Genomic DNA, 27,798 nt, shown 5'->3' on the forward strand with positions numbered 1-27,798 from the left:
AAGCTCATTTCCTCATGGATTCTGGGGAAGGGTTGTTATAATAAAAGCCTTAACTATAACTAGTACTTTTATTCTTAGCATAATAGCTGTATTAGTTTCCTATTGCTACGGCAACAACAAATTACCACATTTAGTGGTTCAAACCACTAAACCAATCCATTATCCTACAGTTCTAGACATCAAAGGATGAAGTGGTTTCAATGGCCCCAAACCAAGGTATTGGCAGGACTGTGCTTCCTCTGAAGGCTTTGGGGAAGAATCCATTTTCTTGTCTCTTCTAGCTTCTAAAACTGCATTCCTTGGCTCAGGGCCCCTTCCTCCATCTTCAAAGCAGTAACTCAGCATCTTCAAATCTCTCTGTTTCCATTGCTACACAACCTTCTGCCAAATCTCCCTCTACCTCCCTCATATAAGGACATCTATGATTACATTTAAGGCCCAATGAGATAATCCAGGATTAACCGCATCTCAAAATCCTTAATTCAGTCCCTTTTGCAAAATCCCTTATGACATATAAAGTAATATTCATAGGTTCCAGGAGATTAGGATCTGGGTGTCTTCGACAGCTATTATTCAGCCTATAGAGTGGTTAAGAACATGGATCTAGGAGCTAGACTGTCTCTGTTTGAATCCCAATTCCATCACTTACTAGCTGTCTGACTTTGGACAAATTACTTAATCTCAGTTTTTTATGTGTAAAACAGGCCTAATAACAAGGTCTACTTATTTGGTTGCTATGAGGATTAAGCGGATTATGAGAAGATAATTGGAACACCTATCTCAGAGGGTCATTGAGGGAATTACACGAGTTAATACATGTAAAGCTCTTAGAACAATGCTCTTAGATTACAGTAAATGCTATGCAAATATTAGTTATTATTTTTATCATCATCAAATAGTATTATCATTACTGTTACTGTGCCTTATACAAAGTTGGGAACAGTGTAAACCCTACTCTTGACCACTTAATGGCATCTTCTCTTAACATAAGAAGAAATCACTCCCCACAAAAAAGAAATCCCATTTACTTCCTGCCCTGTAATAAGTAAGTAATGTTAGTTTAATGCCATTAATCATTTTTCTTTCTATCTCTCTGATGTATGAATAAAATAGCTTGCAGAGTCAGAGTCCTAAATGTAGTAGAAACTGCTGGCAAACTCTGGCAAGCACAAACATCACATTTTCAGTGCCCTTCCCAGTTTGTACAACATATTCTAGTACTTCCTTCAGCACCAACTATTTTCTATGCTGGATCTTTATTCACTCTTTTCACTTCACTGCTTTTCTTCAATCAACCAAGCATGCATTATTTAACAAAAAGCCAGCCTCTGTAATTCATGCACACTTAGGAGAAAATAAAGTAAAACAGCCAAGTGACTCATTTAAACAAGAATAAGACTTAAGGAAAAAAAAACAACAACCAAAACCTTTCATTGATAGAAATAAGAAATATTGTTGGAAGAAAAAAAAAACAACATGGCTAAGGGCTGAGTTTAGCCTAGCCATGGAAACAAAATGGTCAACAGTGTGTGCCAAAATATAGGCCCTGTGCCTTAAAAAAAATCTTACTACTTTCTTAAAACTGATACTCTGGCAAAAACAGCCTTATAGAAAAGGCTAAAACAATTCAGAGAAACTTCATCTTAATAGAAGCACAGAGCCTAGAATTAAAGTAAACATAAAGATTTAACAAACATTTAAATTAGAAATATATCTTAAAATGTTATTGTACAAAAAAAAAAATGTTATTGTACAAATAAAACTTTGGAGATTAATTTAAAGTAGATATTGTCTGCTCATCTGCATGAAGTGGGAAGAGTGCCAATCACCATCAGCAGGAGCTCTTTTAGGCAGTGACAACCCTAATCCAGTCAAAAGATAATCTGTATAATTTAAAAACTACTATGTTTCTAGATTAAATAATAGATTTTTGACAAAGATAGAGACTAATTTTAATATTGTCTAGGTACATCAAAGATAAGATTTACTAAAAACCCAATAATTTTAAAACCAGATATTAAACCACAAAAAGAAAATATGATGGTTTTAGAGTTCAGAGTTGAAAGAAAAGGGAGGGTGTCACCACCAAATTCCAACCTGAGGAGTGAGCAGCAGAGCTTACAAAGGCAGAGACCAGGGGCAGCCCAGGTGGTTTAGTGCTGCCTTCAGCCCAGGGTGTGATCCTGGAGATCCGGGATCCAGTCTCATGTCAGGCTCCTGATGGAGCCTGCTTCTCCCTCTCTCAGAGAGGCCTGTGTCTCTGCCTCTCTCTCTCCCTCTCATGAATAAATAAAATCTTAAAACAAAACAAAACAAACAAACAAAAAAAAGTCAGAGAGCACATATCAACACCAGGTACAGCTGCACTGATACGCCCTAGTATATTACACTGGCTATATTCAGCACCAGTGTCCTATCAGCAGTTGTAGGGTTCACCCTTAGGAAAGAGAAATTGTGCATTGTACCCAGCAAATACTTTGTCCCTCTTCTTTAGTGATCTTTTTTAGATTAAAGATGAGTAGGGTTGGGGCACCTGGGTAGTACAGTCGGTTAAGCGTCCAACTTTTGGTTTCCATTCAGGTCAGGGTCATGAGTTCAGCTCCATGCTGGCCTCTGTGATCAGCACAGCAGCCTCTTGAAATTCTCTCTCCCTGTCCTCCTCCCTGCTCTCTCTTGCTCTCTCTCAAATAAATACATCTTAATAAAAAAAAAAAAAAAAAAAAGATTGGTAGGGTTTTCAGAATATGAAATACACAGGGGCAGCTCTACTTACAAACAAGTTGGATTCCAAAAGGCTGTTGAATCCATTCGTTTAAAAGTCCAAAACCATGAGTGAGATTTAGGCGTATGGGTTCCACATTGCCTCCTAACTGATATATTTTAAGTATTTTTAAAAACTGCCCTGTTATGTTTATAATGAACATTCGCTGAGGCAGACAACCCCTCCCTGCCACAATCTCTACTAACAGGAGAAGGGAGTGAACCTCTGGCAGCTAAGGCATCCACACCAGAGCTTCACCTGAAGATTAAGAAAAATGGTGAACCCATGGTGCCATCTGCAGTTTTTGATAATTTTCCACAATAGCACTTGCATTCACCATGCTTAGCCTTTCAACTCTTGAACTCCTAACTCCTAACTAACTCCTAACTGAATCTTTGTCTATATAGGCATCCCACTTCAACAATGGTCCTCTGCCAAAAGCGTTTCATTCACATTTCTTCACCTTTGGCTGTAAACTGCACAGGTATATCTTTTTTCATGGAATTATGCTTCATAATCATTCTTATGGTCTAATCATATATCTAACATGTGTAATTTTCTCATTTTTAATTTTTTACACTATTTCTACTTTTGTGTCCATCAATCTATCACTAGCACTGCTTTTAGGGACAAAATGGGGTTTGTAATATTTATAAAACACCTCAAAACTATATATATAAAACATACATGCTACAAATAACAATAATGGCTGAATTGAAAATAACCATCTGATGGTGATCACTGGAGCTAAATCTGCTCTGGAGCATACTCTGCCCCTAGCCAAAAGGCTCCTAAATTATACATTTTAAGCAGTTGAGTTTGCATTTAAAGAGATTTATAAGGAAGTAAACCTACCATACAAGAACAGGGTTTTCTTATACATTTGATATAATTTTGGATGTTGCTTATGCTTGGTATTTCATTTCAAGACAAATATTAAAGGTCTAAAGAAAAGTTTAGCCTGATGTCTTGTTTGCAAAAGATAATGAATTTATATTCTTTGAAAGTAATCCAGCCCAGACTACTTAAGTGGGAAGGGATACAGTTTCTCTGTACTTTCCTCAACAAATAATGAATAGCAAGGGAATGTGTGACAGCTAATAAGTATCTGTCATTCATCAGAGTTTTAAAATCATTAAGAACTAAAGCTACCACAGCAACACCGAAGAAGGCTTCCTAGATAAGGGACCATTTGTGAATCAATGATCCATTTTATGGAAGAGCAGCCACATTACACAACTGTGGTTGTACATTCCATATTTTACCTTTTATAAAGTTAGGGAAATAATCCAAAAGCAAAAAAATATTAGGGGCTTTTTCAACAATGCAAGATCCAGTCATTATCAGAAGCCATTTTGTTTCATATTTTACATTTAAATCCTCATCTAAGTACAATGACAGTTATCAAAATATGAACCCAATTACAAGGAAAATGTTAAATCATGCTTCCATAACTACTCTTTGAGAAGTTATGAAAAGAAGATTTAAAAGAAAATATTAAAAGACAATATTTTTGATGCTTAAGTAATTAAATTTCACCCATCTGGAAAATTCATACATCCAAAGTGCTGGAGTACCAACTATGGCATCTAACAAAATAGAATTGCCTACTAATTACACCTCTCAAATTTTATGCCTCTTTCCATCACTCATTTTTTTCAAACTCCTTTCTATAAAAAATTGGGATTGGCTTAGAAATATGAAAAACAAAGTAAATTATTTTCTGGCAGTCAAAAATAATTTAGTGATATCAAATGATAGTTTAGTCAAAGAAAAGAGGATAGAGGGGATCCCTGGGAGGCTCAGCGGTTTGGCGCCTGCCTTTGGCCCAGGGCGCGCGATCCCGGAATCCTGGGATCGAGTCCCACGTCCGGCTCCCAGCATGGAGTCTGCGTCCCTCTCTCTCATAAATAAATAAATGTTAAAAAAAAAAAAGAGGATAGAAAATAGTACAAAGATACTAAATAAACACAAACCTCAAAATGGGTAGACGAGTCTCACATTCACAAAATAATGTTGATTTTATTTCTCTAAGAGAAAGAGCAACTTGACACTTAAACTCTACACTTAAACTCTACTTGAAATCTTGTATCCTTTTAAGAGAGCACTCTTTTCTTTGTATGACCTGGCAAAAAAAGCTACACAATACTATATAGTTTATTCAATTCTAATATTGCAAAAGCTTTTACAAGATAGGGTTTTCTTAGAATTTCTAAGGAGTGAAACTGAGTTTAGTATGAATTATTTAAATATTTGAAAGTGATAAATGGGGAAAATAGGTACACATTTCATCATCTCAACATATGATAACAGAGCTGCTCTTAGGAAAGAAATGCTTTTTGTTTGAGAAAATACACAGAAAAGCCACTTGTGGAAGGTGAGGCCTTGCAGCATCGAAGGGAAGGCTAAGATGCTCTGCATTAGACTAGGGAAATAACTGTTTTCTCTTTCTCTGGATGGGGAGAGAGAAGGCAAGGGAAAGGAATCCTATCCAGATGGCAGTAGCTCAGAGGCCACAAGAACACCAGGAATTTACAGAAATCTTACAGAGGGTTTTGGTTTCCCCCTAACATGAAACTGAAGGTTCAAACCAACCATTTTTAGCTTTTAAAGGATCTGTCTGGACAACTAGTTGACATTTGGGTTATAGACACATTGAAATACTTGTTCACAAGAGCAGATGGTGTCAAGAACTTATATTCTGGAATATTAATAAAATCATAATTGCTATTATATTTTAGAATCTTTTTTAAAAACAGAAATCTTTATGTCCTTTTGATTAAAAGAAAGGAAAAAACAATTATAGGTCTTCAAAAATGGGTAATGCAGAGTAAATGGCATCACAGATTTGGGATTTCTTGTTCTTGTAACCAAATATGGGGGGAAATATCTCGAGCAGAGACATTTTATATAAGAGATTCCACAAAAGAATATGTACTATATTGCTAGAACCAAATACACTTTTCCCCAACAAATCAGAAAGTATTTTCTTTCAATACTGACTGGCAAAACTTAGGTAGTAGATTAAATCAAGAGACATAATCATCTAAAAACCTGCAAATAGTTCACAGAAAATTAAAAAATAAACTGAACAGATATAATCATGCTGGCAGACCTAAGAGTATTATTGTATAATCTGCTCTTCAAATACCATAGCTTAGAAGACCCCTTGAAACTCCACTTTAACACAGCAGTAGGGTAAATACAAATTTTAAAAACAGAAATAATTAAATAAAAGTAGAAAACATGTGTCTTTATTTCTCTTTGTCCCCTCTAATAACCAAATGAAAACTTACTTTTGGTGGCTTTAAAAATGATCCTAAATCCTTCAATTATTTTAAACTCAAAATATATAAAAGCTTTCCAAAGAAGAAGTTTCCAAAAGATGCCAAAAGAAAAACTGTAAGCACTACAGCTCTTCAGATCAACAAAGTAATCAGTGGCACCAGAACATGCAATCTTCTATGACCAGGAACAGGGTGTAACTTAAAATGGGGGTGAGTGGTCAGGACAGAATATTATAAACATATTTATAAACATATATATTTCTAGAATGATTTCTAAAATTCTGCATATCTAAGACATGTAACCATTTTAGTAATGTAATTCTACCAAGCAAAAATATGTTCAAATTACATTGAGGTTTAAATACTAGTCATTGATAAATAAATAAATACATACATACATACATACATACATACAAACTAGTCATTGTTTTCCAAACCAGTTGTCACAATTAACTCCAGGACTTCAAGATAAGGTTGTCCTTTGAGGGAGAATTGACATGTAATGGGTGGTTCTGGTATGCCAATGAAATTCAGGAACCATGTAAGAAAATATCAATTTTTTGAGCTACAGCTATTATCTTTCACTCGGGAGACAGATTCTGAGCTTGAAGGGCACATAGGTAGGCAGTGGAGAGCATTTAGGAACCCTCCTTCTCCACTTGCCTCATTAAGAGCTAGTAGCCCATTCTTCAGATTTTATAATGGGCCTTCTCCTTTCTCTCCTAAGGAATCTCATCTACTTTAAAAGCCTTAATTTCCAATTATATTATAATTACTTCCCAAATCTCTACTTTAAGTCCAAATTGGCATATGACTTTAAACTGGAACTCTCAATATCAGTTATGTCAATACCATAAATATATCAATATATATATTTATATAAAACCAATACCATAAATTCATCACTTTCCAAATTGAAATTATATCCTTCTCCCATGAAATGTTTTTTCCTGCTCTACTAATTAGTTAATATTATCAAGTCACCTGATCAGCAGAGCCAGAAATCTAAGAGTCATCTTTTTTCTCAATTTCTGCTTTCCATGTAGTCACCTGTTCCTGTCAATGTATTATCTAAGCCTGTTACTATGGTCTTAGTTCAAGCCCTTCTTTCTCTCTAGCTACTGCAAGAGCTGCCAACTAGTCATCTAGACTCAGCCCTCTTCTACTCTGAGCTAGTGAGGCTCTTGGAATGCCTACTGCTACTCAGGCCACCCTCCCTATGCCCTTAGCATATACTGTATCTTGTGGTTCAGATGTCCTCCATGTCTAAATGTACACACACTAACATAACTTTTGTTAACTTGATTTCTCTCGCAGACTTTTCTATAAACGAAAATTATAGTAATTATGTAAACCAAAACATACAGTCCACTTGATTGTTCTGTTGTATATTAAGAACGGATATGGGATCCCTGGGTGGCGCAGCGGTTTGGCGCCTGCCTTTGGCCCAGGGCCCGGTCCTGGAGACCCGGGATCGAATCCCACGTCGGGCTCCTGGTGCATGGAGCCTGCTTCTCCCTCTGCCTGTGTCTCTGCCTCTCTCTCTCTCTCTCTCTCTGTGACTATCATAAATAAATAAAAAATTAAAAAAAAAAAAAGAACAGATATCCTAGCATATCGATTTTTTAGTGAGTTTGCTTAGTGTGTGTTTTCCTCCAGACCTATCAACTCAGAGTACACTGGGAAAACCTTCCATTTCTAGACATAAACAACTGAATAGGAGACCTCACTGCCCTATGAGACTTTTCCTGAGCAGGAACTATCTTCTTTTGACAATGAAAACAACCCAAAACTTCTTTGTTAAATTCATGAATTTACTGTAGAATATAACAAGTGAAACTAGCACTACAGAAGTTTTCTATAAGATCAGTTTATAATGTTAAACAATTGATAATAAAGACACAAGCCTTCTGTGTTTCAAATGAAAAATGCATGATAAATAAATTCTCAATTCTGTTCAAAATTCAGTCTTTTCTAATAATAATAGCTAACACTGACAGAGCACTATGTGCTAGGCATTGGAATAAATGCTTTGTGCACATGATCCCTTTTAATCCTCACAACAACTCAAAGATGTGAATATTATTATTGTCATCATTTTATAGATAAGAAAACTGAAGCTGAGAGGTTAATTAACTTGCCCAAGCTAGAAGACCCTGAATCAAACCCAAGACTATGTTTTTTCAAAGCTGGGACTTCCAACCCTTGAGCTCTACTAGCAAGGGACCAGGAGTGTAAGGGATAATGAGTGTGTAGTTTGAGAAATTCTCTCTCTCCACTCCAGTTTGCAAAAAACACATATTGATTAATAAATAAAGAAAAACAACAAAATAAGGCTCCAAATTTTTTTAGTCCCCGTTTTTTAAAGTGGTATATTTGCTTTTAGAAATAAGTCATCTGATCCTAAAACTGGCTGTATTTACAACGAAGCAGAATGATCTGTGTTCTTATGTACATCATGTCATAAGAATTCCAAATCTCAGTTTGATTTTGTCTTTAAAAGGGTTATTCTACAGTATCAAGAAAAGAATGCAGATGTATTGCTATAAACTGGGAATAATTCTGTTATGTGTTCAGAGCTGCTAAAATTAGTGGAATATCGACCAAAATAAATCCTTATCCAATAAATAAGTCTACCTGTATCTTAGTATCTTGCAAATGCTGGGCATTCAATATTTATTGAATGAATCAACCTCTAGTTAAGTTACATCCTTGGAATCTGTACTAGGGAGAAAAATGAAACTACATTAGAAACCTAAGACTGTCAGAGCATTTGAAAATTGTGAGCTTTCTTAACCCAATCTATAAAAATCTATACAGGCTTCTTAAGATGTCAGTTACAGGCAGAGCTATATCAATTAACCCCACCAGTTACAAGGAAGTTGCAAACATTCCCTAGAGATGGGCTTGACAACACTGGCAACAATCACAAAAATTTAAATAGCAACTTCCCCCAAGTTTCCTAAGATATTAAGGTATTAAGATATTTTCCCTCTAAAGTTAAAACATGGAATGAGAAAAGTCCAACTTGTATAAGGGGGGTGGGCGGGTGGAGAAAAGTCCTTAGAACAGACCGAAAAGAAGTGGATGACTCAGGGTCATTACTATGACTAGCAATCACTGCATCATAATATATAGTGACTATAGCTATAACCTCTGGATTATATTTTTAAAGAGCTCTTTTTCCTACAATAAATGGTGTGAAATGCTAACTTTTTGGAGATTTTAAGTCTACTTCTTATTTTGTTCTCCTCCTCACCGCTGCACTATCAAGCATTACACTTTGCTGTTGCAGTGTGCCTCTCTGCTTTCTACCCTGCTGTTGGCTGAGAAACCAGATAAACCAGGTTATCAGAGAACCCAGAAGGTGTCTGCATGAGATTGAACCCTAGGACCTGTTTTTCTGCTCTTGGCTGTTTCCTCAAGTAACTTTCTTTCTTTCATCCCTCCAGCACTAGGGATTTAGTTGGCTTGCTTCTCTCCCTTTAGCAATCTTGTCAAGTCCTTTTCTCACCTGGTATTCTTTTTTCATTTCTGTAGGCTGGCTATGAATACACTCTGTCCCTTCTTTATTGTCTTCCAAAAAAGGATAGGTTCTTCTCTCTTTTGTGAGAATTTTAATGTTAATCACTAAAGAGAAATACATAGTAGACTACAAACATGGAAAAAATGGTTTGGGAAATCTTTTTTTTTTTTTTTTTTTTAAGATTTTATTTATTTATTTGACAAAGAGAGAGTGCACAAGCAGGGGGAGCAGCAGAGGAAGAGGGAGAAGCAGGCTCTCTGCCAAGCAGGAAGCCCAATGTGGGGCTCAGTCCCATAACCCTGGGATCATGATTTGAGCAGAATGCAGTCACTTAACCAACTGAGCCACTCAGGTGCTCAGTTTAGGAAATCTTAAAAATTTTCATTATGTTCTTACTCCTTAATCAGTATTTACTGACTCTTCATCTTGGATGTTACCCAAGCTCACTTTCTTCCTTGCTACAATACTGTGAGCTCTTTGAATGAAGTTATTTTATTTTTGGATGCCCCAAACCTAAAAGCAACAGTTACATAGCAGGCTCGAAATACATGCCTAACTATGAGCTTAAAGATTAAAGACGATGAGCTTAAAGATTAAAAATGTCAATACACTGAATTACAGAAGTAATTTAATGAGCAAAAAACTGATTACTAATACATTTCGGTCCAATATCAATTAAATGAATTGCCTTGAAAAATTAAGCAAAGATTGAACATTTGAAAGAAAACACTGTATTTGATTTATGAAAAACTATGAGTTTGCTGTCAAATGGTACCTTATCATTTTTTAAAGATTTTATTTATTTATTTGAGAGAAAGAGAGAGAGAGCACGAGCAGGGGGGAGGGGTAGAGGGAGAAGCAGACTCCCTGCTGAGCAGGGAGCCTTAAGTGGAACTCAATCCCAGGACCCTGGGATCATGATCTGAGCCAAAGGCAGACACTGACTGAACCACCCAGGTGTCCTAGGGCGCTTTATCATTTTTATAGCAATAACAGTACCCACTTTTTTGGTAAAAAGTAAAAAGAACTAGCTGTCAGTGTCATAGGAGAGCTATGACACAATCTTTGGCTTTTGCTTAGTTTTATAATGTTTTTTACTAGCAGCATCTGCAGCTGTTTATGGATGCATTTAAAATAAGCTCCACATCAATTTAAGAAACAAAACAGATTAACATAGGGGAAGGGGAAGGAAAAATAAAAACAGAGAGAGAGAGGCAAACCATAAACGACTCTGAACTATAGAGAACTGAAGGTTGTTGGAGGGAGGTGGGTAGGGGGATGGGCTAAATGAGTGATGAGCATTAAGGAGGGCACTTACTGGGATGAGGACTGGGTGTTATATATGTCAGTGATGAATCACTAAATTCTACTCCTGAAACCAATACTACACTATATGTTACCTAACTGGAATTTAAATAAAACCTTGGAAAATACTACATTATATGTTACCTAACTGGAATTTAAATAAAACCTTGGAAAAAAGGACGCCTGGGTGGCTCAGCAGTTAAGCATCTACCTTCCGCTCAGGTCATGATCCTGAAGTCCCAGGATCCAGACCCACAGCAGACTCCCTGAATGGAGCCTGCTTCTCCCTCTGCCTTTGTCTCTGCCCCCTCTCTCTTTGTCTCTAATGAATAAGTAAATAAAATCTTAAAAAAAAAATCGGAAAAAAATATTAAAGAAAATAAACTAATCAAATGATCAAATAGTTTCTTAAAAAACTCACAACTGCTACATCTCCTTTGTAGTCTTCTGAACATGTGACTAAGAATAAGACAAAGGAAAAGGCAGTGGTTTTTAGCCTAGTACTAGCTAAAGAGATAAAAATGATCGGAAAAAATTTTTAAGTTATGTGCTTTAGGAACAGTAGTACCATCTCAGAGACATTTTAGTTGATTTCTAGTCTCCTCCTCTTTCTTTCTTCCGTCAGAGAATGCTCTTTCTTAACTAACAAGTTTCCCTTTGTTTTGATTTATAACACTGGCCTGAATGGCCCCAAAGTACCACCACACAACATGCCCAAGACAGAAAGCAGTTAAGAGTAGAAAGCAGGGCTTTGGCACTTGGATCCGGAACAAGCATTTACTTAAGTGATGAATTTCTGAGAAGTTCATCTTCTAAGCCGACATGAATTTTAAATATAAAGAACTAGTTAAGTTCTTCTATGGTCACAAAACCATGGGGAGTGGGGCTGCTGTAAATTCAGTCATCATCCATGGGCCTCACACCATAGGCATGCCCTCCATTACCTGCTTACATATACTCTCTGGAGACATTCCATACCATATCCTTTACACTCATCTGTGAACCCCTATCTGTGCTCTCTTACTTTCATTCCTCCCACCGATAAATCCACACAATCTATACCTAGCTTTCTCTCCAAACTCTGAGAATTAAGTACAAGCATAATCTCAATCATGTCCTTGCACACTCATTAATGGGAGTGTAAATTAGTAACCCTCTTAGAGGAACTGGTGGCTGGAAGTTAGAAGGGGGAGAGAAACTTATTTTTCATCATATACCTTTCAAATTGTCTCCCATATGACAAGTAATGAGAAAATAATTTTCTCACCCTGTGAGAAAATGAAATATATGTTACTTAAAAGTCTCTACTCCTTCCTTCTTTAAACTTTGTTCCACCAGTTATCCCTATCCACTAGTCACACCCTCTTCCTTGGCCTATTCTCATGTTCAAAATCTTCCATTTTATTAAAAGCAAATAAAATTAAAATGTAAAAATCTTCCTTCTTCAAGACTCTGGGTTCCCCTCTAGCCCCTGGGTTCCCCTCTGGGTACCACTCTATCCTCAATGAAGCTTCTTCAGAGTATTTACCCTCCCTTTTCCTCATCTTTTATTCCTTGCTCAACCCGACTACAATCTGATTTTTCCTGAAACTGCCTTCCCTTTAGTCACCAATAGGCCCTGCTAATCAATCCAATTTTACTTTCTTAGTTGTTATCTTAAGTACCTCTGGTTCAATACTCTTGACTACTCCCTACTTCAACTTTCCTATGGGTCTCCTGGAGCTTACATCTTACAATGAATGTACTTTCTCAAATCCCTTCATTGGATCACCCAGCTCCCTTCTCTTAATCCTTAAATGTTGGTGTTTCCTAAAATTCCAACTGTGACTGTGTTCTTTATTGCTGCTGTTTTTCACTTATCTTTGTACAAACCAACCACCACCATAGATTAAACTACCTCTTAACTGTTAATAACTCCCAATCTGACTCTTCAGACCAGACTTCTTCCTTATATCCACTCAAATTTCTTATAGGCTGATTGTAATCCCTTTAATTGATCCACTGAACATTAGATGCCTCCTTTCTCTCACCTTCCACATCCAATCCATTACCAAATCCTGTATGGTCTAATATTTCAAATTTACCCATTTCTCTTCATCCTCTCTTCTATCATCCTAATTTTCTACCCATCATTACCTCTTAGTCTACGAACTAACCTCTTAACAGGCCTCCATGCTCAATTTGTTGCTCTCTCTCTTCTCTGTAAGACAAGAAAAATGTTTTAAAAACTAAACTCCTTAAAAAAAAATACCTAGAATAAAATCCACACGTCTGGTCTAGTCTTGCCCCTGACTACTTCTCTTCCTTCATCTTGTACCACTCTCTTTACTCAGACTCAGCCACAAAGACAGCTTTGTGTTATGGCTTTTTCTTTACTTCCTCATCACATTCTCTCCTATCACTGGATCTTTGTCACTGTTTATTGTACTTGGAATATTCTTCCCTCTTGTTCTTCATATGGTAACTACTTCTCACCCTTCCAGTCTCAGCTGAAAAATTATCCTCAGAGATAAGTTACCAGTCCAATTGATCTAAAGTAGCCTCTCCTGCCATCTTTATTTTCTAACTCAGCATCTAAGTTGTTTTCTTCACAACACGTATTACAACTTACTTCCAGGAAGGAAGAGGGAAGTGCTACCTTCTCCTTTTCTTTTTCCTTTCCAATCAGAATGAGAATATGACAGGAACTTAAGCAACTTAATACATATTTGTTGTTAAATGAACTATTAACTGAACTGGTAGGTGAATTCTTTCACCATGAACACATCTGTCAACTTTATTGTTACACAAAATAGCATAATACTTTTAAATTACACTCTGTTTTATTTGAGCTATTCCTTCTTTATTATCAGAAAGCTTTCTAAAGAGAAAGAACTTGAAATTTGGCAAATACTGACAGAGATATATGGATAAACTTCAAAGACCCCAATGATCTTTACAACATGAATTAGTTACACCTCTATACCTCGAGTAGACTTTGTATGCTCATTTTCTAGCACAAATAAATCATAATACAGGGTGGTTAAACAGGATATCCCCAAGGTTATGTGAGCCACTAGTAAAGCTAGGAACATTACATAATAAGAAGCCAGTTACATAAGAAATCTCAATAAAATGACCTATGCTAACAACTGGTCAATTAGCCACCTATTGGATAGTTTTCAATAAATGTCTCCTGAATTAAGCTGAAAGACTGAAAAGAGATTTTTTTTTTTTTTAAAGTAGCCTCTGCCCTAAGGGAGGTTAAAAATTTAAGAAATCTAAGATCTACTAGGGAAACTTCTGAGTTCCATGCTCTAGATTAAATCTAAGATCTAATGGTCTAAGATATCTAAGAGAAGAAGATAACACCACTAGATAATAAGTATTTAATGAGTATTAGAACAGAATTGTTCTAAATACAGTCAGGTGAAGGGAAAACTGCTTTCTAGCTAAAGTGATCTGGTTTCTTTTCTTTTTTTTTTTTTTTTTTTAGTGATCTGGTTTCACATTGGAGTATGATGTTAAGTGGGTTCCTCAAGGATGGAAAGATCCAGATAGTGAGAAGGGGAGTATCCAGTAGGTAAAGGACAAAGAAAAAAAAAAGCCCCAGAGCAAACAGCAGGCAGACCCAGTTTGGCAGCAGTGTACAGAACAATTTAAGTGGGAATGATTAGGGGAAAGTACTTGGAGCTTTGAATTTCACAAGTTCAGATTCAGAAGTCTGAACGTGATTGCACAAGGCAACAAGTTTCTAAATGGAAAGTGACATCTGAGGGGCTTGGCTAACCCTTGGTAGAGCATGCAACTTGTGATCTCAGGGTTGTAGTTTGAGCCCCATATTAGGCGTAGAGATTACTTAAAAATAAATCTTTTTAAAAAATGTTATTTCAGAAATAAATCTAGAGTCAGAATACAAGATAAATTTCAAGAATGGAAAGATTAGAGACAGTAATAATTTAAAATTTTTACTGCATTGTGCCTGGATTATTGTAATAAAGGCATAAATGAGTTGAAACAGTAAGAGGGATCTGTAAGACAGTGTTAACTCGTTAACTTATGAGTTGGGACTAGATAAGCTTTAACCTCTCCTAAAAGATAATTACATCTGGCATATACTTCAATCATTTGACTTCAGACCTCACAATTTTCATTGCTCCTCACTCCCTAATAAGTCCCAGACATTTGGTGACGCCATGAAGTCCAAACTGGATTCTCCAACCACATAATACAGCCCAGTCAAAACAAAGGATTGCATTTACTAGCTACCTAGACATACTAGGAAATTCCCAATCATATAACTTTGTTCTTGTGATTTCTTCTACCTTTAATATCTCTCCCTCCTTCTAACATATTCAAAGTCTAGCCATTCTTCGTATCTTAGTTCAAATGCCATTTTTTTCCCAATGCCAGATTTCCCAAAAGCCTCAACTTGAAGTAAGATTACTTTCCAATACTCTCCACTTTCTTCTAAACATTTTTAATCATATAATTATTCCTTATCTCCTCTAATAAAACTATATACTCCCTACAACATACATAATTTATTTTTGTATTATTCCCTCTTCCTTTCTTAGGTAGTTGAAGATCTTGATAAATAATACATGGTAACATACAGTATAATGGCTAGGAGCATAGTCTGAAGACAGACTACTTGAATTTGAATCTAACACTGCCATTTGCTATTGACCATGGGCAAGTTACTTAACCTCTGTGTTTTGATATCTTTTCTTTTTTAATTTTTATTTATTTATTCATGAGAGAGAGAGAGAGAGAGGCAGAGACACAGGCAGAGGGAGAAGCAGGCTCCACACAGGGAGCCCGACATGGGACTCGATCCTGGGTCTCCAGGATCAGGCCCTGGGCTGAAGACGGGGTTAAACCACTGAGCCACCTGGGCTGCCCTGTGCTTTGATATCTTTAAGTATAAAATGGAGATAGTAATAGTACATAGTCCATGAGGTTGTCAGAAGACTTGATTTAGAACACTGTAAGCACCACAAAAGTGCCTATTAGTGGGAAAATACTGAATATTCTGGGATAGTTGAGTAAAGCTTTATCTATGGAAAGCAAAATGTCAAAAGTAAAGCCAGTTTCTAGGTACAAAGAGGTGCATACAAATTCTTCCTAAATGCTCCCATGTTTGCCCTAAGGGTTAGCTGTGCCCTTTAAAATCTCCCTTATGTTAACAATAGATGTTTTAGTTTGTCATTTCAATACTCTGAGACAATATTTAGTTCAGCTTCCACCTAATTTTGATCATGCTTCCAGTCTTATCTCCTTTAATCCATACTCCACAAAGGTCAGAGTAGTCTTTCTAAAATGCATATCCAATGTTTTTCCTCTGCTACAAACCATCTCCATTCTATCCCTTTTATGATAAAGTTCAGCTCCTTGGCATTTCATACAAAATTGTCCTAATATGGCCCCAGCCTAATCTCCAACTTCAACTCTCAACACTTCTTACCATGAAACTTAATCACCTGGCACCCTTAACGGCTTTTTGTATGTCATTCCTTTTGCTAGAACATCCCTGAATTAGTTTGTTAGGACTGCCATAGAAAATACCAGAGTAAAAAAAAAAAAAAAAAAAAAAAGAAAAGAAAAAGAAAATACCAGAGTAGGTTAAATGAGACAAGTTTATTTCCTCACAGTTCTGGAAGCTAGAAGTTGAATATCAAAGTATTGGCAAGCTTGGTTTCTCTCTGAGGCTTGCAGATATCCAACCTCTCAGTGTGTTCTCACATAATTTTTTTTCTCTGTGCACACATCCTTGGTGTCTCTTTTTGTTTCTAAAGTTCTTTTTATAAGGACACCTGTCAGAATGAATTATACCCACTCTGTTATTGCAGCGATTAAGTGAGCAAATGTACACAGAGCTCATGACTGGTGTGCCCAGCTGACTGAAAGTACAGCTGACTTGAACTTGGGTTTGAACTGCAAGGGTGCACTTAGACACTGAGTTTTCTGATACAGTACAGTAAATGTATTTTCTTTTTTCTAGTTTACTCTAAGAATACAGAATTGTAATACATATAACACAAAATATGTTAAACAACTGTTTATGCTATGAATAAGGTTTCTGATCAAAAAGGCTATTAGTGGTTAAGTTTCTAGGGAGTCAAAAATTATATATGGATTTTTGACTCTACAGGGGGTTGGTGCTCGTCAGCCCGGTGTTGTCCACGGGTCAACTGTACTCAAATACTTGTACTTTTAATATTTGTACTCATATACTGTACTTTCTTATGATTTCTTCAACGTATAAATAAAAATCTGTAAAATAACAAACCACTCTCTTTCGTACATGTGATTGCTGAATGTCTGAGACATTGTTGAACATTAACTTTAAAAATAGAAAGCTGTAAAAACTGCTGAGATGATAAAGTGTCTTCATCCCTGCCCTTTCCCACCACCAAACGCCCTTCACAATTCCTTAAGTGTCACGTCAACGCTATTAACATGCTATTTGGAGATCACTGTAACTCAGACTTTCAATTCTACAGCAAAGAGGTGAAGGTCATGACAAATTTTTGCTGAAAGATAATTTTTTAAAAAACTAGAAGAGTCCATGTCATTTTATTCCTATGGTCTATTCTAGCTTGATGAATTTCCAGTGAAAAGTTACTGCTCTGTTTTTTTTTTTTTTTTTCTGGCTCAGAAAATGCAGGTTTTAATATAAGGTTGGTGGGCAATGAACTGAGTTCACCATTATTACTAGACCCAGAACTCTTTTAAATGTTTGGGAGATCATCTTTACGCTGGTACTAAAGAGGACATCTGCCAACATCTATTATTCACGCCTGACACTAAAGTGAACCGTTTCTTTTGAAGGATATGTGGTGTCTGGCTCAAAATCAATCGCAAGAAAAACCCAACTGAGCATAGAAAGAGCTCTCTGCAATATCCTCTCTGTTTGCTCACATCACAGATGGTGACCGGGGCTTAGGCACTAAAGCTGCGCATCACTCAGGGAGGAGGTTCCAGGGGATGCTCTCCGGCAGAGGATGAGATCCTCACAGGCGCAGCTGGGATGAACCCGGAGACCAGAGCCCAGCGCCCATCACTTCGCACCCACACTTGGGGAACCAACCACTTCCCAACCAAGCCTTCGCGGGGCGGAGCCCGGCGAAGACCCAGGCCTGCGATCCCCAGCCCCCGGCTCCGATGTCCGCGCGTGACCTCCGGGCACCGGGAGGAGCTCCGGGCGGGGAGGCTCCCCTGCTTTCCGGGGAAGTTGGCAAGGGCAAGTTGGAGTCACGCGCGGGAAGGTTACTCACGGGAATGGCCCGACGTCCTCCGTCCTCCGTCCTCCGCCCGCGCTCCCTCAGGGAATAGGGTCTAAAGCGGCGGCAGCCCGAGAGCTGCAGCCGAAGCGGCTGCCGCTGCCACAACCGCCCGGGCGTGGCAGGGACCGAGGGCGACTTCACAGCATCATCACTCGGCGACTCTGCTTTGGCAGCGGGGCCGGCGCCTCCGCAGCCCCACACATCGGAGGAGAGCGGAGGAGACCCGCTCTCCCGGCAGCCTCCGCGGCGTCGGCGCACTACCTGCCGGGAAGTGTGGTCTTCCCGAGCGCCCGCCCCCTCCGCCTCCGGAGTCGCCGCGCGCCTGTCCCGCCCCCTCAGCGACGAGGCCCCGCCCCCGAGGCCGCCGGGCCCCGCGGCGGGAGGCGGGGCCGCGACCCTGGGGCGAGTCCAGTCCGGGCGGGCTGCCCGCGGCGGGGGCAGAGCTCCAGGCCCGCAGCCCGAGGCCGGGTCGCGCTGCCTTGCTGCGCCCCGCGGCCCGCGCGCTCGCAGGGCCCCCTCGGTGGGCCGGGCTCCCGGGGCCGTGGGGCCCCGCTCCGTTGGGCTCCTGAGGAGAGTCGCCGGTCGTGGTCGCCGCCAGGGTAAAGAGGGGAGGCCGGGCGGAGGGGGGTGGCGTCGGGCCGGGTCGGGAGCCTGAGGGAGCGCGGCTCGGTCCGCGCGCACCTCGCGAAGCCCGAGGCTGGAACTTGCCGCCCCGCCTCGAACCCACGCCCTGGCCGCGGGCGGGCGGGCGGGGCGGCGTCTGGAGTCCGGCTGGCGGGGCGAGCGGCCCCTGAGCCCCGGGCCGTCGGGCGGCGGCGGCGGCACCTGCGCTCGCGGTGGGCGGCGCTTGCCAGGTGCGCGGGGCGCCCGCGGCCCCGGTGCCGCCCCCCCTCCCCGCCCCCTCCTCACCGCCTCCTCACCCCGCACCTCGGGCCGCGCGCTCGAGCCTGGCGGAGCGTCCCGGCGGGAGACACCCTGTGGCCGCGGCTCTGTGCCGCCTCCTGCGAGTTCGCCTCCTCGAAGCAGGACGAGGAAGGAGCCTCTTCACAAAATTAAATGCTCAAGCTTCATTTTGTTCCCGGTATTTAAAGTGAGCGTCGTGTTTTTCCCCTCGTGGCTTTGTGGTGCCAAACACCCTTTTCCTGAAAACTTGGTCAGGATTTTGTGACCCGGCGGCTGCCGAGCGCAGGTCCGGGTGGCGCACAGTAGGCGCTCAGGAAAGATTTTGTTTTGAAAGCATGAGTCATGTTGCTAAGTTTGGGGAATCTTATAGCGAGTTGTGCGTCGCTGCAATTTTTGAGATTTTATGGGTTCTCAAGGTCCCTTTGAAAATTACAGTAATTTTAAGGCTTAGCAGAGATCGGGGTTGTTGTTGTTTTTGCGTTTCCTATAACAATAGCCTCTGCTGGATGCCTAAATTAACTCAAAACCCGAGTTCTGTAAATAAATGCGCCCTGTGATTTTCACAGAAATTGTTAACCTTTGATATTAAAGTCTTTGGATGAACTATTCTATAATGGAGCAAATTTAAATTATTTATAAAGCTTTATACCCTAATTAGCTTGTTAGATACAAATGCAAAGGACCACACTGATGTAATATATTTAGAAATACAGGCCTCAAGTATGATTTCTTTAAAAAGGATTTATATTCACATCTAGTGAAAGAGCGTGCAGGAGAAAATCTACTCGCCCCCCCCCCCCCCCGCCCCCAAACTGTACCCTTTACCAGGTGCAGCTGCTGCCTTGACCTCAAAATGTCTGGTAAAATGATCTCTTAAGCATCTGGCATATCTAAAGCAGAAATCTGTGGGATTAAACCACCTCAGTGGAACTACTCCTTTGTACTCACAATTCATAAAATCGTGTCAGTTTCTTCGGAGTATTTCTGAAATAATAGATAATGTAACAGAATTAAAGTTTTTTTGTTCTTGTTTAAGAACTTACTGATAGGAAGTGGAAGAAGCAAGAAACAAAATCCTGTTAACCAGAAAATTGAATTAATCACGACATCCCTAATCTTCCTGTGAGAATGTGAACTGCAAGTGGTCAGGGCCTTGTCTGCCCTGATCACCAGTGAGTGTCCCCAGTGCCTGACCATGGTCACCATTCATTAAGCACTTAGAGAATGAATACTTGGCTGTTTCGGATTAATGGTGTCATGACTTTCTACCTGTGTATGGTTTCTTCATTTATTTGGACATTTCCTTAGAGTTGATTGCTAGAAGTGAGAATTTTACTGGGTCAAAAGGTATGAGTATTTTCATGTTATTGAAACATTGCCAACTTGCTTTCCAAGTGAGCCTTACATTTTTCGGCTGCCACCAGTAATATGTGAGTGTACCTCTCAGAGTATCCTCTCGAGCTCTTATATTGATTGGCGCAGTATTTGGTAGTTATGAGCCCTTTCAGATGAAGTATCTCTGATTCAATCACCCCAGAAGGTGGGCAGGGCAGGTATTGCTTTCCCCCTTTTGTATTACAGCAAATACCACTGCCTTAAGTTGATGATAATGAATAGCAAGTGACTAAATAATCATACCCTTTGAGGTTTTTCCTCCCCCTCTTCTCTACTTTTGGTTTGTAGTGAATATTCTGAATAAATTCATATCTTTCCTTAACAGTAAAATTGGATACTGCTGTATAATATGTATTGTTTACAAAATCTTCCTTTTCTTTTCGCTTAGTTAGATATTTGCAGGGACCTTGATTAAACTTGGGGATTTCATTAAAATGAAATAATAAACCACAATTAACAAGAAAGAGATATTCCTTAGTTATAAGGAAACACCCAGCACTAGGAAGTTCAGAACATTGCCACCCTTTCTGTTAGGAAAAATCTGGAAAGTTTTGGTGGTGCCCTTGTAGTTCTTTAACTCTAAAGAAGTTGCTATTTTAAACTTCTGAATCTGTTGCAGTCTTCATAAACTATTGAGGTTAATACTCTACTAGTGATAGTGGACAGGAATTACTTGTATAATTTCATATCTTTCATATATGTCAAATTCTAGGAAGAACAGAGAACTAAGAATTGTGTTAAAAATATTCAGTCTTCAGAAATATTATTTTATGTTAAGACTGAAATTTCTCTTTTAAAAACATGTGACAACGAGTAAATGTTAATTCCTAGTGTGTTGCTAATGCAGATTGTTTCCCAAATTTGCTAATCATGGACCCCAAATGACTTAATTGGCAATTAATCCAATCAGGAAGCTTTGGAACCTTCAACGTTTACTTATAACTAGAATCATTGGAAATTCTAATGGGTCCAACATTGATTTTCTATATTGCTTTCACATTTGCTTAAGTTTCTTTTTTTTTTTTTTAAGATTTATTTATTTATTCATTCAGAGAGAGCGAAGAGAGAGGCAGAGACACAGGCAGAGGGAGAAGCAGGCTCCATGCAGGAAGCCCGATGTGGGACTCGATCCTGGGTCTCCAGGATCACACCCCGGGCTGCAGGCAGCACTAAACTGCTGCACCACTGGGGCTGCCCTTAAGTTTCTTTAAAAAAAGTAGTACAGAAAAAATAGGGAAGGAGAGATGCAGGTATATTGGTCTTTGGAAATACTCAGAATCTCCCTTCAACTTCACTCTGCCTTTCTGTTGTGATGGCAGATCAAATAGTGTTACATAAAAAGAAACACTCTTTAAAGACACTTTTCAGAAATGTCTCCAGTTGTTGTATCAAAGAATAGCTGCCTAAATATCATATGGGTTTATAGCAACTAGTTCTTCCAGGAGCTTTTATGTAAATCTAAATTTTGCTTTTGTTTTTTATAACAGAATATTTCTTCATCTTGAAGATAAAGCAAAAATCTTTTGGAGTAGATGGGTTTTTGACATCTTCTGTGAACTAAAAAGATTCAATGTCTCTCTTGGTAAGTTTGTGTTAACACAGATTTAATTTCAGGACATGTGGGTCCCGCAGTCCCTTATGCCTCTGACTCTTGGTTTCTGCTCTGGTCATGATCTCAGGGTTGTGAGATCCTTAGGTCAGGCTCCCTGCTCTGTAAGACATAGGCTTGGGATTCTCTCTCCCTGCAAGCTCCACCCCCACACCCAGGCCAAGACAATAAATAAGAGATGCTTGGATGGCTCAGTTAAGTGTTTGCCATTAGGTCTTGCTTTCAGGGTCTTGGAATTGAGCCCCAAGTAGGGCTTCCTGCTCAGCAGGGAGTCTACTTCTTCTCCCTTTGCTCTTCAGCACTGCTCATACATTCTTTCTCCTCTCCCTCTCTTTCAAATAAATAAATCTTTAAAAAATAAGATGAAATAACATAAATCTCTTTTTTTAAAGATTCTATTTATTTATTCATAAGAGACATAGGCAGAGAGTGAAGTAGACTCCATGCGGGGAGCCCAGTGTGGGACTGGATCCTGGGATTCCAGGATCACTCCCTTGGCCGAAGGCAGGTGCTCAGCCACTGAGCCATCCAGGCATCCCATAAAGAAATCTTAAAAAAAAAAAAAAAAAAAAGCATAGATCTAATTTGGTACTATCAGAGTAGTTAGATGTTAGTGCAGAGCCATAATTGAAGGCAAATTCTGATGAGATACTGTTATGCTGAGATGTTATTTTGACCTGAATGGCTTTTGGTCTTAAGAAATGAGTTAAATTCTCATTGAGTTTTTGTTGCTTTAAAAAAGAGCTTCTCCTATACTTTTCTGATATATTCATCGTTCATTTCCTTTGTCCCATCCCACTTTTTTCCATACCTTTACTGTACTTAGATATGCCTCTCCCATCTAGTTAGCTATCTTATCCTTAAATCTTTCAAAAATCCCTTTTACAAATTTCCACTAGACCAAAGGCAAACAGAATAATACTAAAAATCAGCCTCTTAACAACAAGATAGAAAACAGTTGGATCAATGTATAGTATGATATATAGATTACAGCTTGTTTTTTGTTTATACTAGATCCATGGCATCTAGATTGAGAACCAAGAATCATATGGTAAAAAATATTCAACCTACCGAAAATATTACTTAAATTAAGTAGTTTCAGGTCTTTCATCATATCTTCTTCTATAGAACATAATACAATATCTGACTTGATTAAAGTAGTGATCTTTTAAAAAGTGATGGGTACATTTGTATGATGATTTGCAGTTTATAAATACTTTTATATATCTCTTTCAGTCTTCAAAATTATGAGTGATTGGTAGGGCAGGTGGTTTAATCTTGTTTTGAGTTTGGCCCAAGATTGCCAGGGCTCAAATTCATATCTGCCAATCCACTCCATCATTTACCAAGTCTGAGAGAACTATGAAGTGAGGAAATACAGAATGGATTTGTTGGATTTATTGTATAATTTGTTATATGAAATATACAGAATGCACTTACTTTATTTTTAAAGTAAAGATTCTCTACTTAAAAGGGGAGCTTTAGGAGCTCCTGGCTGGCTCAGTCAGTAGAGCATATGACTCTCGATGTTGGGGTGTAAGTTCAAGCCCTGTGTTGGGGGTAGACATTACATAAAAATAAAATCTTAAAAAAAAAAAAAAGGACAGCTTTATCTATCAATAAAGCACATTGATGTGAAATACCTACCTGATTTTCTGGTGCTGGGGTAAACCAATATTTTCTGTAAAGGACCAGATAGTATTTGTGTGGTATATGGTCTTTGTAACAAATTACTCTTCTGTTCTTGTGCTGTGAAAACAGTCATAGACAATATTTAAATGAAAAAAATGAATGTGTTCAAGTAAAACCTTCTTTACTGAAACAGGTGGTGGGTCAGACTGGTTTGTGGACCCCTGCTCTAAAGGATTACTTAAGATTCACCATTTTATATCAGTTTATAAATTGCGTGAGTTGTAAAAGGGCATTTGATAGAAGAAGATCCAGAGATTTAGAGGACTGTGTGGATTCTCAGGGCTTCTAAATTTTGGAAAAAGAGTATCTTATTTATTCAATTATTCTATAATTATGGGTTTTGTGAAAAATAATAGAAATTAATGTATGATTTAAATTTGTTCAGTTTGTTAATAATTTTACATTTAATACTTCCTGTAATGATGAAATATTTAGAATTCTTTGAATATTTTCCTACATGAGATTTTTGTACAACTGAGATAAAATTGATGTTTATACTTATGAAGGATTCTTCCTCATTCAAGTTTTTTCCTCTGTTGGAGAGCTAAGAAATAGTGTTTTCAAAGGAGCAACATCAGTCAAATATTTTCCTTTAGATGCCCTAGTAGATATAACTGCTTTACATTTGGCTATTATGGTAGTAGATTTAAAAATTACATTAAAAATATTTTAAGGCAGCTTCTGGATGGTTTTAATACTATGTGTGCTGTCTAAAAGACCTTAATGTATATATATTTCATGGGCTATTCATCAGCATCTCATTGATTCATTGTGGATATAAAAAATGTTTGGAAGAATAAGCTATGAGTGTTTTATGACTTTTATAACTTGAACAGCTAATGAACATGCTAACATTTTTTAGAAGTCAGCAAAAACATTTTGCCTTATAGTATTGGTTGGTTTTAGCTGTCTTCACATTAGTGATCACTTTCTTGCACTGTGAAAATTCTGTATAAAGGTAATGCAATATGAAGGTCCACCATATTATTTTATAAAATGTTTTCCTATTTCTATAAACCAAAAACATGGATCACTACTCTTGAGAATGAATTAGGGTCAATCTAAGTTTTTTAAAGTGTGCCCAATGTGTCTTTTAATTTTAAAGATTTATTGATTTATTTTATTTATTTATTTTTTAAAGATTTATTGATTTATTTATTCATGATAGACATAGAGGGAGAGAGAGGCAGAGACACAGGCAGAGGGAGAAGCAGGCTCCATGCCGGGAGCCCGATGCAGGACTCAATCCCAGGACTCCAGGATTGCGTCCTGGGCCAGAGGTTTAGTGGTTTTAGGCACTAAACCACTGAGCCACCCAGGGACCCCCTATTGATTTATTTTAGAGAGAGAGATTGAGTGCACAGGGGGTAGGGGCAGAGGCAGAGGCAGACGGAAAGGGAGAGAGTCCTAAGCAGATTCCTCACTGAGCATGGAACCTGTCGCAGGGCTCAGTCCCACAATGCTGAGACCATAACCTGAGCCAAAACCTGAGTCCAACACTCAATGACTGCACCACCCTGGTGCCTCTAACAATATGCCTAATATGTCTCAAATTAATTTTTTAATTTAAGTGATGGACATTTTTTAGAAAAATTTTTATAGGCTTGAATATATTTTGGTAACTATATTAGAGGTCTGCCTAAGACCACCTCCACGTTTGGTGATTTGCTAGGAGGACTTGTAAAACTTAGTCTTATAGTCATAATTAAGTTTTGTCACAGACAAAGAACACAAAGCAAAATCAGTGGAGGAAGGAGGTACATGGAGTAAAGTTCAAGGAAACCAGGCTCAAACTTTTCAAGAGTCCTTCTCCCGTGGAGTCACATAGAATGTACTTAATTCTCGCAGAATAGTGACAACATGTGTAAAATGTTAGCTACCAAGGAAACTCATTAGAGACTCATTTCTCAGACTTTTTGGCAGGGGACTGATCATGTAGGTACCTTCTGCTAGCAGGTAACAAAATTTCAGACTTCCAGAAAAAAAGCAAGTAAAAAAAAAGCAAGTATTCAGCATAAGGTATATTGTTTATATGGTTTAAGCCCATGATCTGTTCTTATTAGTGAATGATGATTTCCCTTCCCAAAATCCAAGTTCCCAGATGCTAGCCAAGGGCCAACTTTTCAAGCAAGCCTTTTCTTTCTTTCTTTCTTTCTTTTTTTTTTTTTAATTTTATTTATTTATTCATGAAAGAGAGAGAGAGGCAGAGACACAGGCAGAGGGAGAAGCAGGCTCCCTGCAGGGAGCCTGACGTGGGACTGGATCCAGGGTCTCCAGGATCACGCCCTGGGCTGAAGGCAGGCACTAAACTGCTGAGCTACCCCGGCTGCCCTAAGCAAGCCTTTTCTAAGGATAGCAATTTTAGGCCTGATGTGTTAATTCTCTTCTGTACAGTGATATTAATGATTATTGTGAAAGATTCTGAGTAAATGTTACAAAATATATGTAAATACCAAATACAAGATGTAAGTGACTCGTGGTTGTTTTCAATATGAGGAAGAGTAATAAGTATCTTCAAAAACTTTAATTGCCCATTTTATTCACTCTAGACAAACCAGTAGAAACTTTGCAAAGGAAATTATTCTATAGCTATCCTGACATTGTCAGCTTCTGTTCTTCAGGGACAAGTTTTTCATAAGACAGTGGAGATTTAAATCAAAGTATTGTGGTAAGATCGATAAGGCATACAAACTACAGGAATTCATCTTAAAATAGTAATTTAGGCTGAAAAAATGACAAGTTAGTGAGATTCTGGCATTATTTTAAATGAAAGGAAGTGTGATTACTTTTAAGTGACTATAGAGTGTTAAGTAGACATGAATGAGCTTATCTTGAAGACTCATTTGATATTAATACTTTAAGTGTTCATGAGATGCTTCAAAATAATTTATTACAAAAGTCTCTTTTACACAATTTGTTTATGCTTTTGACATACCTTTTCTTCCTAAGTAGAATAAGGTCAGCTTTACCCCATGTGATAAGTCACAAGGAAGCGTGACATTTCTTTATTGACAATATGTGATAATAGGACCATAGGTTAAAATGCAGGAAAATGTGAATTGTGATAATGGAACTAAATCTATTTTTAATTTGCATTCAGTTGAAGTAAGATGTTTACCACCTTAAGAAACAAAATTGGTTCCATATATACTCATTGTGTAGTTTAATGTGGATAAACACAGTTCCTACATTTAAGAAACAAAGGATTTGAGGACTAAAATTAAATTGATTACAATGAGTACAGCAGAATAATCTTTAGCTAAATATTCAAAACAAAACTGAAAGATGATGAAAGGATTAAAACTTAATACCAGCAGTGAAAATGAATTGGTATTATGATTTCCAGTCTTATTTTTCACTTATTTCATGCGTTTCTGAATTTCCAGGATTGTTTCTGCACTTCACGAACACAAGTTGAATCACTCAGACCTGAAAAACAGTCTGAAACCAATATCCATCAATACTTGGTAAGACAGTGGTTAAGTACAATTAATATTCTTCCTTTGCTTTCTGTAGTATCATAGTACAGAATGTAATTCCTAGTTCTTCCCTGTATCATAGTACAGAATGTAATTCCTAGTTCTTCATATCTCTCTTTCTTTTTTTTACAGTATCTTTTACTGTTTCTTCTTCCTCTAGTTCTATTACTCTTCAGAAGTTTACGGTTGACCTCTTCTGCCTAAACAGGCTCCCCCTCAGCAGCACCTATTCCTAGGCTCCAGTTGGTCAGATTTCAGACTGTCCTGTAGCTTCAGGTCATGAGAGGACTCTGGCATCAAGCAGGACTGTTGATTCTCAAATTTTTACCTATAGTCCCACACTCCTTCCTGGGCACTAGATGTATCTATAAAATGCCTGCAATTAAACTTTTCAAAGGCATCTCTATGCAGTTTGAGTAAATCCTTAATCCATCAAACTTCTCTGATCATTGTATTTCTTTCTTTGGCTAATGAAAACCCATCTACTAAGTCACCCTAACTAGAAACTTAGAAGTTATCCTGTTACTTGTCTCTACCCCCCACCCCAACATCTAGTTATACACCAAGTGTTTT

General features: G+C 38.3%; 2 protein-coding genes across 6 annotated transcripts in view; one reads left to right on the top strand and one right to left on the bottom strand.

Annotated features, from left to right (window-relative positions):
- TRAK2 (trafficking kinesin protein 2) overlaps positions 1–18,415 on the bottom strand; it is a 63,420-nt gene extending 45,005 nt beyond the window's left edge. The window contains exons 1-2 of one of the 2 annotated variants that reach the window (XM_025441625.3): positions 18,139–18,408; positions 13,036–13,079 (exon numbers count right to left, since the gene is read on the bottom strand). The gene's annotated coding sequence lies outside the window, so the exon portion shown is untranslated. Of the gene's footprint in view, positions 1–13,035; positions 13,080–18,138 lie in introns of both variants that reach the window. The other variant, XM_025441623.3, reaches the window with a different exon arrangement.
- Positions 18,416–18,606: 191 nt separating this feature from the next.
- The window catches only part of STRADB (STE20 related adaptor beta), a 35,953-nt gene continuing 26,761 nt past the window's right edge, over positions 18,607–27,798 (top strand). The window contains exons 1-3 of one of the 4 annotated variants that reach the window (XM_025441627.3): positions 18,607–18,746; positions 21,933–22,027; positions 27,133–27,213. In XM_025441627.3, coding sequence (XP_025297412.1) covers positions 22,016–22,027; positions 27,133–27,213 — 93 coding nt within the window. In that variant the 5' untranslated portion in view covers positions 18,607–18,746; positions 21,933–22,015. Of the gene's footprint in view, positions 18,747–19,104; positions 19,238–21,932; positions 22,028–27,132; positions 27,214–27,798 lie in introns of those variants that run through there. The other 3 variants (XM_025441628.3, XM_049106640.1, XM_049106639.1) reach the window with 3 other exon arrangements.

This window comes from Canis lupus, chromosome 37 (assembly GCF_003254725.2).
Source record: "Canis lupus dingo isolate Sandy chromosome 37, ASM325472v2, whole genome shotgun sequence".
NCBI lineage: Eukaryota > Metazoa > Chordata > Mammalia > Carnivora > Canidae > Canis > Canis lupus.